This window comes from Diadema antillarum, unplaced genomic scaffold, assembly GCF_040938485.1.
Source record: "Diadema antillarum isolate AM-2024a unplaced genomic scaffold, OU_Dant_1.0 seq00000854_RagTag, whole genome shotgun sequence".
Classification (NCBI taxonomy): Eukaryota; Metazoa; Echinodermata; class Echinoidea; order Diadematoida; family Diadematidae; genus Diadema; species Diadema antillarum.
The window spans coordinates 988373-1006683 of NW_027271725.1; the positions used below are offsets into that span (position 1 = coordinate 988373).

The window sequence follows — 18311 nt, forward strand, 5'->3', positions numbered from 1 at the left end:
CGAGGAGGCCTGCAACCCTAAACCCTAGCTTAGTGACATAAAAATGTGTTGCACCATGTTTAGTGAGATACTTAGAGATGAATATAATGTAGAGCCAGAGTGTCCCCTAGATACTCCTTAACTGTAAGATTCCAGACACTGTAAACCATGTAGTGACAATGTTTGATGATATAAGAAGTACAATCTGAACCAATTTCCCAGATTGCACCTTTTTTTTTTTTTTGGAAAGTATCTGTAGAGAATTAACATGGAAGTAACATACTGTTTTGTTTAAGGACAAGTTCACATTAATATGTAATGTGGATTGAGAGAACGCATCAATAGGAGAACACATCAGTGAAAGTTTTGGGGAAATCAGACAGTCCATTCAGAAGTTATGAATTTTTGAAGTTTCAATGCCACCATTGCAGGATGACGAGACTACTACAGCTTGTGATGTCACATGCATAGAATGATATAAAGAAAATATAAAGACATTTCAACATATTTTGACTTTTCTCCCATAATAAGAGAGCACTTGACTTGCTGCTTTCAGAAGGCAGGGGGAATAATACTGCCCATGACATATGTCAGTAACAAGTTGAGGGAATGTGTACTCCCTTCCCCCTCCCCCCCCCCCCCCCCCCCCCAAAAAAAAAAAAAAAATTATATATCAATTTTGCTGAATTCTCAATATCCTCATATTGTTCTATGCATTTGACATCACAAACTGTAGTAATCTTCTCAGCCAGCAGTGACTGCTCAGAAATTTTTAAAATTCATAACTTCGTAATGGATTGTCTGATTTTCCTCAAACTTCCAGTGATGTGTTCTTCTAATATTGCTGCATTCACTCGATCCACATACGTACATTGTATATAAGGTAAACTTGTCCTTTAAGATCGCAACTAGTCAACTATTGTGGTTGTTCAATGTAGAAAAGGGCAATTATGACTTAATTATGAACTCCTGCTCTTTTTGCTCATGAGCTAGAATTACTTACACATTGCCTTGTCTCACAGCCACAATTTGTAAAGAGCTTGGTCAAGAAGCTTCTAGGTGACTGTCTTGATGCTATAGGATTGTGCCCCCCCCCCCCCCCTCCCCGCCATACACACACACACAAAAAGAGTCATATGGCCAGATTCTTGTTGATTATTCTAAGGGTCAGTCTTATTACCGGGTTGATTCATAGTTAAGTTTCATTTTATCATGTGGGTCTGCCCTAACCTTGGGAGTGTTCTAGAGGAGCTGTACTTTCATAGTCATTAGCACTTTCACATTACGACGATGACCAGATGAGATTTCATTGTTTTATTTACTGGCGATGAGGGTGATTTATCAAATGACAAGGATCTGCTTCATCATTTCATAAAGAAAATAATACACACCATTTTGTTCGGACATTGGTACAATTACCCACATGCGCTCTGTACCTTCTCCACAATCCAAACCCCTTCTGCTATGGCCTTGGGCATATTAGACTGATCCAGAGGCACCCTTAGTAATTCTTACTAATGTCTTCACCAATGTGTATTATCTGTATATATTGATTGATAAGTCAAGCCTGCCTTGAGTTATTACCTTGACTCTTTAAACTTGTCCTTTCTTGGTGCAGTGTATGGCATCAAAGCTGTGTGAGTGATGGGGTCACATGGTTTCAGGAAGGGCAGGAGTTGCTGATGTCATGGCAACGCACAATGACTTTAACCTGTGAAAGAAAACAAACCTGCTGTAGGTAGTATTCAGTGTGTAGCGCTCCCCCTTTCCAAAAAGGATTTCCACCACAATCCATTCCTTCTTCAATGTGGCATGAATACAGAGGACCATAAAGCCATGAACCACATGAATTATGCAATATAACATATGTCCTAAACCTCCCCCCTTTTTTTTTTCTCTAAGAATGAAGGGAGAAAATGCCAGCTATGATGTTTGGGTTCGTAATTCTGATTGAGACTGACCTTGTAGGACTTGTCTTAGTCACATCCCCCTGCTGCTAGTGTGAGTTGGATGCAACAGTGTGCTGTGGTGAATCACATACCCTGCACACAGCTCAGCCTGCTGGTCCTTCGTGACTCCCTGTAGCTATGTTTTGCTGGTAGGAGAGCTGTAGCCTACTCTATGTACAGACTCTGTTTGAAATACCTTGCAGTATAGGCCCATGCATTCTGAAAGAATCATTCCAAAATTTTCCTTGCCTTGACGTGTTAGGTTATAAAGCACAGATGTCTTTAATATAATGGTTTTATTGATAGAGTGTCAGCAAGTACGAGTGTTGATGCATTTGCACTTTGTGTCAATCATACCAACTGTGATTGGGTAGCTACTGATAGAGGAAGTTTAACTTGAAATAGGTTGTAGTCCCACCCAGCCAGTTTCATGTATTTTAATTCCACTGAACAAAGCTATCATGTCTCATGCCAAAATTAATAAGTATAAAATGTCAAATTATTAATTGCCAATGTCAAAAAATCTCAGGAAGAAATATTTACATCTATTCATACACAGTGGAACAAGTTACCAGAAAGCAGTGACTGAAATAGAACCAGGTGACAGGTTTGCAATGGATGAAATAACTTAATATGTTGATTCTTTTTGTACTCAACAGTTATGAAACACAAAGGAATGGCCTTACCTGTATCTTCAACATGACTGGATCAACGTTTACAAATTTTGATTTGAACCTGAGCAAAAAGCTGCTGAGCATGCTGCGAGAGACGTATCCCGCCAGACTGAAGCGAATCTACGTGGTGACGCCTCCGCTCTGGTTCAAGGCCATGTACAAGATTCTCACCCCACTGCTCAAGGAGAAGCTGAAGGAGAGGGTAAGTTCAGAGGTTGATGGTAGTGTCTATGGGAGGGGCAGGGAGGGGAAGGGAGGGGAAATATAAAGTTCAAATGTCAATGGGTGTGTCTAGGGGAGGATAGAGGAGTTGATAAGTTCAAAGGTCAGTGGTTGTGTCTAGTGAAGGGGCAGGGAGGGGAGGGAAGAGGAGAGGAGGTGGTAAGTTCAGATGACAATGGGTGTGTCTAGGGGAGGAGAGGAGAGTTGATTGAAAGTTCAAAGTTCAATGGGTGCCCCAAGGGGAGGGACAGGGAGGGGAGGGGAGGGGAGAGGAGAGGAGAGGAGAGGAGAGGAGGCAGTAATTTCAAATGTCAAAGGGTGTGTCTGCGGGAGGGGAAAGGAATTGATAAGTTCAAATGTCAGTAGGTGTGTCTAGGGGAGGGGACTGGATGAAGAGATGGTAAGTTCAAATGTTAATGAGTGTGTCTAAGGGAGGGGCAGGGAGGAGAGGGGAGAGGAGAGGAGGTGGTAAGTTCAAATGCCAATGGGTGTGTCTTGGGAAGGGGAGAGGAGTTGATAAGTTCAAATGTCAATGGGTGTGTCAAGGGAAGAAGAGGGAGTGGAAAGGATGAATTCAGAAGCCAATGTGTGTGTCTTGGGAGGGGCAGGAGAGGCTAAGTTCAGAGATTGATGGGTGTGTCTTGGAGAGGGGAGGGGATATAAGGGGTGAGTTCGGAGGTTGATTGGTGTGTCCAGGGGAGGGGCAGGGATTGGAGAGGATAGTTCAAAGGTTGATGATTATGTGGCAGTGAGTGCAAAGGTTGATGTATGTGTCTTTGAGAGGGGATTGGAAGGGGAAGAATAGACAAATGGAAGATGAGAATGGAAAGATCTGGGGGAGAGAAAGAATGCACCATGAAGCAAGGGGAACTATATTTAAAGGTAAAGTTATGGGTCTTATAGTCTTGACTATAGCTGTGGCTAGCATTCTCACCGCTTTACACTTTGCTCTGATCTCTGGGTACCCTACAGTCCCTGACAGTAATGGACATCATCTCTACAGCCTGTGAAGAATGATTTCCATTCGCCAGTGAGCTTGACTGTGATTATCATGATTATTCTGCATGAGGTGTTCACATCCTTTGATGCACATTTTTTTTGCACCTGAAAGTGAAAAAATTATACCTATGAAATGTCTTGCTGATGGGCTGGTGGTGTCAGACCAAGGCTCAAACCAAGGACCTGCCTACTACAAGCCAAGAATGCACACCACTGGACTACAGCTCCTCTGAATAACAGCATAAGCAAAGAATGTTAAAACAGGTTGATAGGAATGAGAGAGGAAAATTAAAGTTTGTTGGCTTGGAATCATTAAAGGGATAGTACAGTATTGGTGGAGATGAGAATTGGGCTTTTAACTTTTTGCGAGATACCAAGAAAACGCTTATGACATAGTACAGAGCATACCATTTTAAGAGGAATTCAAAGTTTATTTGATGAAAATCAGGTTTGGAATGACTGAAACATCCAAAAACAAAGTTAAACAAAGCGATCGTAATAAAGTGTGGGTCCCACACTTTATTAGAATCGCTCTTTTTTGGATATCTCAGCCATTTCAAAACCAATTTTCATCAAATAAACATTGAATTCCTCATAGAATTACATGCTCTTTCATATTTCATAAGAGGTTTCTCACTATCTCACCAAAAATGTTAGAAACCTGAAATTAGGTCTCAACCAAAACTGTACGATCCCTTTAAGGGAAGATTGAAATTGAGGCAAAAAAGAAGATTCTTGACAAATACAAATATTGTAGGAGAAAATACAGAGATCAATGGGTGATTTGAGAATGAATAGGAAGATTAAGAATTTAATAACAAGTAGATGCTACTTCCAAGTATCAATGTTTTATAAACAAATAGATTAATAAGTAATAAATGAATAATGATATAATTATAAAATGGGCTTTAGAATCTCTACAATGTGATTGGTCAATCATCATGCATTGATTTTTACTGATCCACACTGAGCCATGTGTCCAATAAAATCCAAATGCATGGGTCAAGACTTGTAGTGTATTGTAGGTGTACCGGACACATGGTGGGGAAAAGGTTGAATTTGATGAATTTTCAGGCCCATTTTATGAAACAAATGATGTACAGGCCTATTTCATGGATCAGTGAGAATTGGATGCTCTCGTTTAACTTTGGAAACAGTCTAAAACCCACTCGCGGTGCTCGTTCCAAAGTTTAACTTGTGCATCCAGTTCTCACCGATCCACTCTGTTCAGTGCATCATTTGGGCATTTCCGCAGTTAGGTGGACATGACATCGACAAAAGAAATGTGCCTCTTTATCGTACTCTTTAATTTAGGTATCAACTAATGCCTTGGATGTTCACCAATCATTTAGGTCTTTCAAATTCATTCAATCTTATTTTTTTGATTTATTGGTTTTGCGAGATCTGAAACCATCATTTAAAATGTACATGTGGGACTGGGGATGCTGAAATTCACTTAAATGCCAATTACAGTAGGTTCCTTTGAAAATTTTTCCTCAAAGTTTTGCTAAAGGGTAAAAGATGAATACATTTAAACACTCTAGAAGTCATGTGACATTTTGTGTATTACAAAAGGGTGAAATGACCTGCGGAAATACTCCGGACAAATGTAACGTTATTAACCGTAACGTTACTAACCATGCTTTTTGGGGTCTAGCTAATAAATTATCGGTCGAACTGCTAAAAAATTTGCGTGAACATTTGTCATGATGCAATAATTGAAATTAATGAAACACTTTGAAGTAACTTGAATTTTTGAACACTTTTTGTTACAAGACATTGATTTTTTTTGTCATGTCCTTTTTTCGTAACGTTACAAACCAGCCCTTTTAGTTGCCATAATAATTCTAATATTTATTGGATTGTATTCATTCTTTGCTATATCATAAACCTTGGTAGGATGAACATGTTTTTGACATGATTTTGACTTGAAATCAACAAATGGTGATTTAGTAGTGAAAATAGATATCAAAATTTGTTTAAATGTAACGTTACTAACCGCAGAATTGCCCATTTGTATACTGTCTTCATATCTGATCTATATATTTATCTACCTATCTATCTGTATTCATATGTCTGTATACATGAATGTGTATTTTGGTCTGTATTACAAGTGCATGGGGAGAGAGAGGAATAGATAGAGATGTATAGTGAAGATACAAAGGCAAATTTTAACAAGGGATTGAGGAATGTGCAGGGGCTGTTTTGGAGATGAGCCGTCTCAAGTGTTGTGCAAAATTGGTGGACAAATTTAAGATGACGGTAACAGACGGAGAACGCGACAGTCGGGCTCCGCACTTCACCATTAGGGCATTGCGAACATTCCTGTGTAAGAAAGGGCTCAATGTTGTGTGCTGATTGGAGGCATGCCCTCTACAGACTGGTTTTGTTATGTGGAGATTTCTCGTTTGTATGTGTGTGTTTGACAGCAGATTTGGTGGATCAGTTGGGCATCGTGTGGACACTTTTTTTTTGGGGGGGGGGGAGGGGGGTCAAACATTGATGCAATATAGAATCTTTGTGTGAAAATAATCTTATGAAATGAAAGGAATTCATCAGTATGTGTCCAAATGCATCCATTGGCAGTGAAAAAATATTTCCCCAGCCATGAAAACTGCAGATGTATATTCATTAGCAGCCAAGGAGTCACTTACACAATGCATTGATATGTAACCCACTGGTTCCCTTAGCCCATCCTAGCCCAGCCCAGCCCCATCTTTGGTATTCCACATGATGGTGGGAATTATCTGCCTCATTTCAGCAGTCGCTCAATACTTGGCACAAATCTTGTAGTCCTGTGTCGTCCCGATGAAGCGTTGTTGGCTGTATCCAACCACCATCTTGTTTGCATGTATGCAAGTGCACCTTGCATGAGGTAAAGGCATATCACATAAAGTGGAATGCGTCTGTGTCTTTGCTGGATCGCTTACGCAAGCCAAAGTTGACCCACCAGGAATCCTGGATTAAAGGTGTGATCTGATATGCCTGTGAGAGGCTTTCTGAAACATTTTGGGTACATGTCACAACCGTCCTTCATATAAAATCCATAATTTGAATTGATCCAGTAAATTAAACATGCTTTGTGATGCTTCAATAAATATTAGAGTGTTAATGTTCAGAACTTTTTTTTCAACAAACTTTAAGTGCTTAATCCAAAACTTAAAAAAAAAAAAGAAGTATTAAAAAATATTTTGATTTGCCAGGTGAAGTCTCCTGCATCACTCCATCACTGTATTTTCTAGTGGAAGTGATAACAGACAAAAATTGTTTGACATTCTACTCCACACAAATCCTCTTGTCCATAGAAAACACGCCTTTCAAAATGAGATCTTGTTTCAGCACATCACATGTCTCTTCAGGTCTACGTACATTGTAGAAGGGTATGCAAGATGATAATATTGCATACGTGGACGACAGAGTTTAAGAGACATCTAGATCAGGTACGTCCCTTTAAGTCTGCCAACGGCTCTAGTTTGTCTTGTAAAACTGTGCTCTACCAGCACACTCCTTGTATGCCATATCACAAGATTAGATACCTTGAGGGAAACCATGGACAAAGCTGAGTGAGCCGTACCACTCTGGGCTCAAGCTTCAAGGATCAGCCATTGGTGGTAATTATTACCCGCTCCCCAATTAATCAAGTTGATAGACCACTGTGAGCGGAAATGTAAGACTATCTAGACTTTGAATCACCAGATTGCACTGTAATTTCTCGGCATTGGAATTTGCAGCGTGTTGAAAGGTACGTATTCTTGTGTAGTTGGCGTGAATTGAGAGGAACACGGAGGGTGCAGGCTCTTTGATTCGTCCGGTGATTGTCAAGTGTGGTTCATCTCAAGAATCTGGAGTGTTCATTTCCTGCCCATCCTAACTTAACTCCATGCATTCTTGGAATGTCTTTTGGGTCGAGTGTTGCCTTCTGGCACTGTTTAGAGGGCCAACTTGCCAGTCGTGACGTGTGAAGTCCGCCTCGTGATATATGGCACGTGCCCCTTAGCATTCTCCGCTCTCTTTCCGTGAAATCGGAAGGTGAAAATGGGGTGAGAAGGAGAAGGTGATATGTTATCTGAATGTAGTGCTGCCATCTCATCTTGAACCAAACAAGCAAAGATGCAGTTGTCCTGATTGCAGCCAAATTTATCTTCTTCATTATCTGTGGTGAACAGGTGGGAATTTCTGTCTGTAACATGATGTTACCAATCATAGATTGACTTGGTTTATATAATTGATTGATATCTCCATTTTACATAAGAAGTTTTAGATTGTACACAGACTCTTTTCTTCTGTGTAGACAGACAGCAGGTGACTTGGTAAAGATTATAAACTCTCACCCCCCCCCCCCCTCATGGCATTGAATTTGCAAGCCATTTGATTGATTAAGGGTGAAATATGTTGACTTCTTTAATGTGTACAAACTTGTGCAACTTTGTACTTTGTCATAGCTGAATTGTGAACATTGCCAGTGGTGCTTGTGCAAAGCTTGCTTGTTTTAGAATCTATGATGTTGGATGATATGCAAACCTGGGGGAAATACCTGGTAGGCAGCTAACCCAATTAGAATCCCAAGGCTGACCAGTATTAAAGAAGATTATGACTGCTAATTATCTTTGATGCAATTTCCTCTCTTCTACGTAGTCGTATTTAAAGCTCAGTTTTGTACGCGTCATGAGAGCTTTGTTTTTGTAAGGTACGATGTTTTTGCTTTGTTGTATGTTTTTAAGCAACCTGCTTAGTGGCTTGATGAGAGTGCGGGGTTACGGCAAACCTCTGAAAGTGCCTGAAGTTTTTGTTGGGCTGGTTTTAAAGAGACTTGACTGTTATAGCTTCCCATTTCATAAACCTGCAACCCCTACCCCCACCCCCCAAAAAAAACCAACAACAACAACAACAATAACAGCAACAAACAAACGAACAAACAAATGCAAAGTTATGGCACTAGCATTAAATCATGAGTTCTTATGCACTTTCAGTGGATTAGATTTTACCTAATAACCAAGTACCTAGTAGCATGTGATAGCAATGAGGTACTCCGAAGATATACTATATTTTCAAATCCTGGTCTATTTCTATTAATCTATACAGATTAGCAGACTTGTTGATGACTGCATGTTCAATCCAGTATTTTAAAGAATGATGCTATAAATTTTATCTGAACTTTTGAGGAATCATCTTGATTTTTCACTAGCAAGTTGTCTCAGAGAGAGAGAAAAAAAAAACATAGCTCTTTAGTTCTCATTATAAATCCTTTCTCCTTAGCTTTCTCGCTCTCTTTCTTTCCTTTCAACCTTGTCTCTCTCTTCTCTCCTTCACACTTGCTTATCTGATAGGTCATTACTGCTGACAAGATGCCATCAAAAGCAAATTATTAAATGCATAGATTAGGAAGTAGTTTGTCACTCTCTAGGGAACAGGTCTCTATAATTAACCCCTGATGGGTAATTGGCTATATTGGCTCACATGACAAGTTGATGAAAAATCTTTCTTCTGTGAGGATCGGAAAGGTGAACTGGCTGGACTAAATATCTACAATAGGAGCATAATTCATTGCGAAAGGAAATGACTGTTTAATTCAATTGTAAGTCACCTTTAAAAACAAACAAACAAACAAACCCATATATTACTTGAAACTGGTCAGTATAAAATTTCCAAGTTGAGATTGTAGACAAATGTTAAATGAAGTGTGGGAATTTACTGCAGAAAGTATAGATAAAAAACTAAATGTTCAAACCACAAAATATACATGTATGAAATTTAAGGGAGAAAAGGAGAAAGATATCTAAGCAAAAAAAAAAGTAAAAGAATTTCAACCCCAGATATGGCTATAGGATTGCTTCAACACTATTTTGTTCTTTACCGTTAAAGCCTTTTCTATTCTTACTTTGATTATTTATGTCACATATTCTACTTCCACACACTTTAATAGAATACCTAACTTTTTTTTTAATACTGTAAAACGAGAATGTTCATGTGCATTTTAATTTTGTGAATTTTGTGAGAGTCTAGATTTGTGAAATTAAAATGTGCATGAAAGTTCTTGTCTGCACTAGAAAAATCGATTGAATGGTAGTGGCAATTCATGAAAAATTTCATACCGCAGAAAAGGCCATCGGCTCCAACCTGCAAACATTTCATGCAGTGAATACATACACATATTTTACAGCGCAGACTACTTGATGGGTTCGTTCATTCTGTTCATTACCTATCCTTTTTCCTACCCAAAGTTTCCCTTAGGTTTACCTCACACATGCTTGATATAATTACAAGTATGAGCATGCAATAAATACTGTTCGCATCAACTCCAGTGCAATGAAAACTGGAAGAACTTAAGGAAATGAATGAATACCTTAGCACACAGTGTCAGAAGTCAAGAAATATCTGTAATTTGGATACATTGAAGTGTTTGTCTTATACCATTGATAAGTGGCTGTGTTATAGCTTTGTGGGAGTTTATTTTGTGTACATTCCCAACCCATGTTGCCTCTGCTGTGGAGAGAATGGAGGGGGAAATGCCTCGAAGCAATCGAGTGACGCATGCCGCTATTTTTGTAGAAATCGCCCCGAAAATCCACGGCAATCCAGGGATGATACAGGTGCCCCACGAAAGCGGCAAAAATTAGAATGCGAGAGGAAAAATAGCAAGGGGACCTGCTTCCTCTCGACTTTAAATAGCCATTTCTCACCAACCTGATCTGAATTTAAACGATTCTGCATCGCTTCCGCGATGACAGCTGACAGGTGATATCTTAGTAAAAAAAAGGAAGCACCAAGCCTCATGCTGGATGCCATGGTTTCTACTATGTAGGCCTACATTGTTGCAAGCAGTGGAATGCTCAGCCAGACTAGTCATGCTATGGTCTAGGTACAAAATTCTGGTTGCAACCAAAACTTTCATCTCCTGACCCTGTGAGTAGTGTAGTCACAGAATTTCTGGACCCCTCGGCAGAACAGCAGCGTCTTGTAGGCACAGCTGAGCAGGGCAGTCCAGCCGTATCTCAATTAACATGTCGATTATTATATGAGTATTTTTATGTTGATTTCATGCTGAAATATATATTATTGCCCCCCAAGGGGTAGGGTCCTACAGTGTGTGCAGATTTTATTGGGTACTTTATGATGCCTATGATGCAGGCTTTGTACATGATGAGCTTTATTTATTTTGATCAAAATTTTCAAATAGTACTGCTATTTAATCAAATTTTGATATTTTCAGAAACCAATGTGCTTTTGTAAAGAAAAAAAAAATCTGTAGATGAACCAACGGGAAGGAGAAATTGTGTGGCAGTTTTCTTGGAGCTAAGCAGAATCCACTGTCTGTGGGTAAATGTTTAACGCAAGAATGTTTGTGTAATCAAAGAAAGAAACTGAGAGGAGAGAGAGAGAGAGAGAGAGAGAGAGAGAGAGAGAAAGAGGAAGATGAAGTCTGCTGAGGCTAATCCCAGCCATTGCTAATCCAAACAGGATTAAGTCTTGAGCTCGCGGATAAACATGTTTGGCAGTCTGGCAGGTCTCCCTGGTCTGGACTGTGTTAGGGTCTGGGATTAGTGCCCAGGCTCTGAGATACAATGTCCAGGATCCGAGAATTAGGTGGGGGATTGAGGAGGTGATGCGGGCTAAATCACGGCTAAGCAGACAATCTGGAAGACAGATGAATGGGAGGATGTACAAATATAGAAAAGACGGAATTCTATGAATGGAAAACTTTTATTTTAGCTTTTCCCGTGATGACAAAATATCCTTCTTTCTAAAGCCTGAGTGTAATTATGGCGATGAAGGAGTATTTCATCAGAAACCGCCCAAAATCTTCCCCTTAGTTCTTGATTGCGGTGATGTCTGAATCATGTGGTTTTGCAAGAAGTTCACCTTTTGATCAATAAGATGTTGCTGCAGAATATTTACGCCCACTACTTCAACCAGAAATATGGTAGTATCAGTCTTTTAAAAAAAAAAATATTTTTTCTGCACAAAATGATAAATTTTTAGATGATTTTGAATTTCGTTGTCCCCCAATTTCTGCTAGACCATCATATTCATAGATTAAAAAAAAAATATTACAAGGTTTGTTCATAAGTAGTTAAGAGACTGTTAGAGGGTCCTGGAGGGAAGTGTACTACATTCATCAAGTCACTGTTGTCTGCGTTGCCGTATATTGTGATATCAGTCACGGATATCATTTGGAAATAGCAGACAGAATTTAGAGGTATTCTGAAGAAAAAAAAAGCAGCTGTTCAAAATTTACGTTAAATTAATATCAGAAGCTCAGAGAGTGAATCATAAAAGTAAGTGTACTCAAAACAACAAATTCATTCGTGGTCTGTTTGGTTGTGGCATGCAAACATTTCCACCAAATTCCATCATTAAGAAAATTGCATTGGTATCACAGCATTGTGTGACTCACCCATGGCAACCATGAGGTAGATTTGGTTTCCTTTACTTTTCTTTTAATTTCATTAGTTTCCTCCCGGCATCATGCTGGTGACTGCAGACATAAATGACCCATGATTTGAAGGTGACAACAGATGAATATCCTATACTATAATACTCGAAGTTGTTGTTGTTGTCGCGGCCTTATGTATTTCCTGTTTTATTTCGGCGTTGCTGGTTTCTCTATCTCCTCCCGAGCCGTCGGCTCCGGGCAGTTGCGACCGGTGCCGTCGGCCGCAGGAGAGTATCCTGCATCGAATGGCGTGGGTTTCGTCCCCTCTCCGCCTCCGTGTCGACGTCGAGGACGAAAAAGAAAAATTAATTAGCTACATGCATAATGCATTTTTGTGCGTGACGAAAGAGCCGAGCGTTTCAATATTCACGGAACCTGCGCTGGCCTCCTGCTTTCTCGATCTTCCATCTTTTAGCTTGCAGAGACACTGGGGGATACTAAAGATGATGGTGCAGCGAAATCTCTGACATCTTCCGGCGGACGCGCACGCACACACACAATGTACCTCGCAGAACTCTATACACACTCTACACTGTGTGTATATAGTTCTGTGATGTACCTTTGCCTCCGCCTGTTACGTGTACTGAATGTATTGACGATGGTTTTACGAATCTGTGTGTGCGTGACATGGACTACAAGGGCATTTACGTACAGTTCGCCATTATTGGCGTCCCCAAATGAAAACAACGAACGTTGGTTATGTAATTGTATTTTGCACAACTGCAGAATACTATATGCAGCTCAGGTACGTCATTTAGTTTGCTCGCCGTTTGCTCTCAAGTCCGGTGTCATTGTACGCAGACTGTTTAGGACGCGGCTAAATATATTTGCCGATCGTACCCTTACATATCAGATTACACGCGCAGCTGTGTCCATTCGTTTACTGCAGAGCTGCTGTAATCATACATATTCATAAGATGAGCGGACGTAGAGGAAAACCTCGCTTTGCCGACCGCCTATTTTTAAAATTGCAAGTGGAAATAGAATGTGTGGTTCTATGGTCTATCAAACCAAGTTTTGGTGACAAAAAAAGAGGGAGCAAATGAAGACGAATGCAGTGATGTATATATTCTTCTTTCTTCCATAACATGGGAAAAATATTAAAGAAAAGAAATACGAGGTCGTGAGAACCTACTCCCACGGGTGCCTATTAAACCTGATGACTATGATCTCCCCCTCCCCAAATGATAACAATGATGATGATAATAATAACAATAATAATAATAATGATAAGGATAATGATAATAATGATATAATAATAACAATAATAGGAGCAATAATTGTAGGCCTAATATTAATTATGATAATGTACAATCTGAAGCAGATGTAGTTCTATATTGATATGATATATCAAGCCAAGTTTTGGTGATTAAAAACAACAAGGAGGGAGCAAAATTATGAAGACGAAAATATCTTATTTTTCTCTCATAACGTGGGGAAAAGAAACATGAAAAAAAAACACAAAACAAACCGAGGCCTTGAGACCAGCCGTGGATTCCCGCGGGTGCCCGCGTGGATGCAAGAGCAGGGGGTAATCAAAGTCATAGTGTTAATATCTTCCCGTTTCAACGGGAACAACCTGTGGGCAGAACTTTCGGGGAATCTCATTTGCGTTTTTGGTAATTTTTGATGGTTCTATGATGGTTCTATGAGTTTTGGTGATTAAAAACAAAATGGAGGGAGCAAATGAAGACGAAAATATTTTATTTTTCCGCTCTCATAATAACGTGGGGAAAAGAAATATGAAAAAAAAACCAAAAAACCGAGGCCTTGAGACCAGCCGTGGATTCCCGCGGGTGCCTGCGTGGATGCAAGAGCAGGGAATAATCAAAGTCATAGTGTTAATAATATTATCTTCCCGTTTCGACGGGAACAATGATTTATCTGTGGGCAGAACTTACGGGGAATCTCAGCGTTTTTGGTAATTTTCCCTGAATGTTTTTGTTTTTTGCCCTGCGGAGGTGGAAATGTGTGTGTGCGTGAGGGGGGGGGGGGGGGGAGGGGTGAGGGGCAACAAGACAACTGTTGGACTTCAACGGGTGCAAATAACCCCTCGAAACTCAAGTTCTATAATAAAAGCAAGTAGTGGCGGGAATGATCCCTACCAATGGACCGGATCGCCTGGCATATACTACAAAAATGTATTATAAAATTTCTGGGAAGGGTGGTCATTTAGAAGACAGCACAATTAACGAAAGAATGAGAAGACTTTTCTTTTTATTTCTTCAATAAAAATGTGCAAAATCGTATTATGAGAAAAAAAAAATAAAACCCCTCAGACCCGTGGATTTCCACGGGTGCTGCTAGTCTATGACATGAATGTTGTAGGAAGCATCTTTTCTTTCTAGACAGCCACTGTTCTTGTTTATTTGTTTGTTTGTTTGTTTTGGTATTTGCCTTCTTATTTCAGGTGCCTTTTATGTCCCACCTTCAGGCAGTCTAGGGATTGTAAACTACCGGTACTAAGCCTTTTTTTTTTTAATAGTTGAGAAAATTCGACAAATGTAGATTATGAAAGTGAAATTTCAGCTAATTCTTAACTACTGTGAAGCTTTTTCATCCCTTTGAGACCCGAAGTTAGCAAAAACTGTACATGCTGAAAAATTATATCAGTATTTGAACTTGAAATGCACATAATGTCTGCAAGTGGGGTAATCCTATGAAAGGGGCTTGAATATGTGTGAATGGTTGTATCAAGAAAAAAACCCAAACAATTGTATTTGGGTGGAGGAAAAAAGCTGCCATCTGTATTCTAATCATGTTTTAGAGACTGGCATCGTGATGTGCATCCCATAAATGATACAGGCTTTATCAGTTTCCTTTGGGAGAAGAGCCAACATTGTGTGAAACCATTCATTCAGAGGACAATTAATAGTGGAATTCCATGTATGAATACTGCTGCACCACATGATGATGATAATAAAAGTCATTGATATTTAGTAGCTACCAATAGTGTATTCATATATCTTGTATCTGTGATCCTACCACGATGAGATATTTTGTACAAGCACTAGTCATGTTTCACTATCACTGTCTGTGGTTTTGAAACCGAAGAGGGAAATCGAAGTCAGTTATGGCATTTTTGGCCGAGATGCACCACCGCTTGCAGCAGGTGTCCGCATGCACATCCTGCATTGTAAATGAGGGAATAGTTAATGGCTGATAGATCCCACATTGTGACAGAAGGTTGAATGAATTTCCTTTAAATGTTCCTTTGAGTTTAAAAGTATGCTATCATTGTGCACACAGATAAGGAGGAGGGGAGGGAAAATGAGGAAATGAGAAGGAAAAAGTAGAAGTGAAGGGGAATAAAGGAAAATTGCATCTTGATACAAAGCCATGATACTGAAAACGTATATCAATGATTTTGATTACTGCATAACAGCTTTTTCAGATTTCTTTTTTTTGTTGTTGTTGAAAGGATTGTAGTCATGATACTATTACTTGCACAAGTTAATTTGAATGAATGCTGAGCAGTGATGGAGCGTGATTCCTTTCCTTTCTTTTTTGCATCAGTGTCAATGGTAAAGTTAGTATTTACACTGCAGATACAGCAGATGTTTATGCTTCTCAAATCCATTTTTTTTGTGTAACATCTATTAATAAGATTGTGATCTTATGTTTGCAGAAAGAGCAGAGCAGAGCAGTGAATGAGTTCATATCTGTATGAGTGATTTATGGCAAATACTTCTGTTACAAAGGCCACACAATGTTCGTGTATATATCCTTTCTTTGCCATTGACTTTGGACAGTGTACACATGTATACCAGGGAGGTGGGATTCCCACCTCCCTGTGTATACAAAGTAATGGGGTTTTCTGTGACAGTCAGCACTCAAGATACACAAAGGGGTTACATGCCAGTTGCCCCACTATACACATGATACACATGATGGTTTCCCCCCTGACAGACAGGATTCCACTGATGTGCTTAGCCATTCATTCTTCCTGGGGTGCTGGCATTTACCACGCGCTGTGGGGAATTCCCTCACGGCAGGACACATGTACAGTGCTTTGACAAGCACATAGAATTATGAAAGGCGTGAGGAATGGCATGTGCAAACAAGTAATTCAATTAGCATTGTGGTGTGCAGTGATGTGGAAATGTGTTTAGCTGCAGGGAAGGAAATGGGAATTATGTGGGGAGTGATAAATCTACTCGAGGGGAAGGAAATGTCTTCTTCGAACTCACACAACCACGGCATTAGAGCAGTCTTCTTTCTCTCTAGTACAGGTCTAGTAATACAGAGGCTTCTTCTTGCTGGAAACACACAAGTTGCTCATTACCTTTGCTGAGGAACATTTCCACTGTGGCCATAATGTGCTGTAAGGCACGTTAGCATGCTTCAAGAAGTGACTATATATACCATTGAGAAGAGGGATGCAACGTTGTAAAGATACTGGCATTTGTGAGTACCGCGTGAAATGCCTGTGTGTGCAAGGTTACTCATCAGAGATTGAGTAATTTTATACACATCCTGATGGTTGTCTCCATTTTGTAATAGCGTGGCTTTTATTAAGAGAAGAATTTGTGGGATCGAGTTTGGATGATAAGTGCTTGGTGTATGACCTTCTGTTACATTAAGCTGGAATTGTGCCTCTCTTTATCCCTAAGCCAAAGGCACGACCAACTCAAATGAGCAACTCTGATTTTGTAAACAAGGAATTGTGACAGAAATAGAGTTGTATGAGTAATGGTTCATTAGCAATAGCATTCAACATTATTTGATATCGTGCAAAAGCATCTTTTCTCTTAATAAGATTTTAAATTGTCATGGCAAGTGTAGTGATTATCACAGTTATAGCAAGCTTGCAAAAGAGATCCCCCCTTATCGTGATGCCATGTAGCCCTGTTTGTGGAAGGTTATCAAGCGTGAAAACATGTCATTTCATTGTTTGTATTATTACCTCTGCCAAAGAGGTTATGTTTTAGCCAGTGTTGGTTTGTTTGTCTGTCTGTCTGTCTGTCTGTGTGTTTGCGAAATAACTTTAAAAAGTGTGAACAGATTTGGATGAAACTTATTAGAAAAGTTGATCAATGACAATGACAATATGAATAGATGATTAAATTTTGGTAGTGATCTGGATAATCGTCTGGATACAGGATCCTTTTTTTTTCTTCTTCATTTTTTTTGTATGGGTTATCATGGACAAATTGGGCCAACATGAGATAGTTTTAAATAAGCTGTGCATGTTTGAGGTGTGCGCGCTTGCATGCAGTAAGCTGATGTTAAGGTAGACTTTGGTGCAGACACAACAGAAAGGCTTTATTATTGGGAAATAAGGGCGACTTTTAGTATGCATGTACATGTGTGGGTGAAAATGAGCTGCTTGGCAGAGGTCTGTACTCTTTGAGTGCTTTTCTAGTTTATTTTCTTGTGTCATTACATTGTCAGTCCTTTTCAATTCAGGGGTTGCCGCAGTTGTAATTTTCTCACGCCCACGTTATTGACTGGAGAATCCCCAAGACATTCTTTGCACTGAGTGTGATGGTCAAGGTCTCACCCCTCCATTGCACAGGTGTTTTTGCAATATTTGCATTGCAAACCCCTTTACTGTATAGCAAGCATTGTCGTACAATGTAGTTCTTTTTCTTCCATGCCTGCCAACAGTGAGCAAAGGTTTGTTTTGGGTGGGTTTTTTTTCCCTCCCTCCAATTGTGCAATCTATATCAACTGTGCTCCATTTCAAAACTTTAATTGGTAGCAATGCCAGCCATGTGTCTCGTGTGGAAGTCAATTGTGAATTGCCATTTTGATTTATTATGCAAGTCCAAAGAGAAGTGCAGAAGAGCATCTGTTATCTCTCCTCCTCCTCCTCCTCATCATCATCATCATCATCTTCATCCTCTGCCAGACTTTGATTTTCCAGCAACATTTTGCCCAGTTTGGAGGAAAGACACTGTCATCAGAAGAATGGGAAAGATTCTTGACCAAGGTGATCATTTCATTCTTGACAGGATATATATATTGCACATCATATCTAGTGGAATGGACCTGTGGTCATTAGTTGCCAGTAAAGATCTGTAGGAATTGTTGGATGAACAGTGGTATAGT

At 39.7% G+C, this 18311-nt stretch overlaps 1 protein-coding gene across 1 annotated transcript in view; it reads left to right on the forward strand.

Moving 5' to 3' along the window:
* LOC139740419 (tyrosine-protein phosphatase non-receptor type 9-like) overlaps positions 1-18311 on the forward strand; it is a 112483-nt gene that overhangs the window by 75818 nt on the left and 18354 nt on the right. The window contains exon 5 of the mRNA XM_071651011.1: positions 2588-2804. Within this exon, the coding sequence (XP_071507112.1) occupies positions 2588-2804 (217 nt within the window). The remainder of the gene's footprint in view (positions 1-2587; positions 2805-18311) is intronic.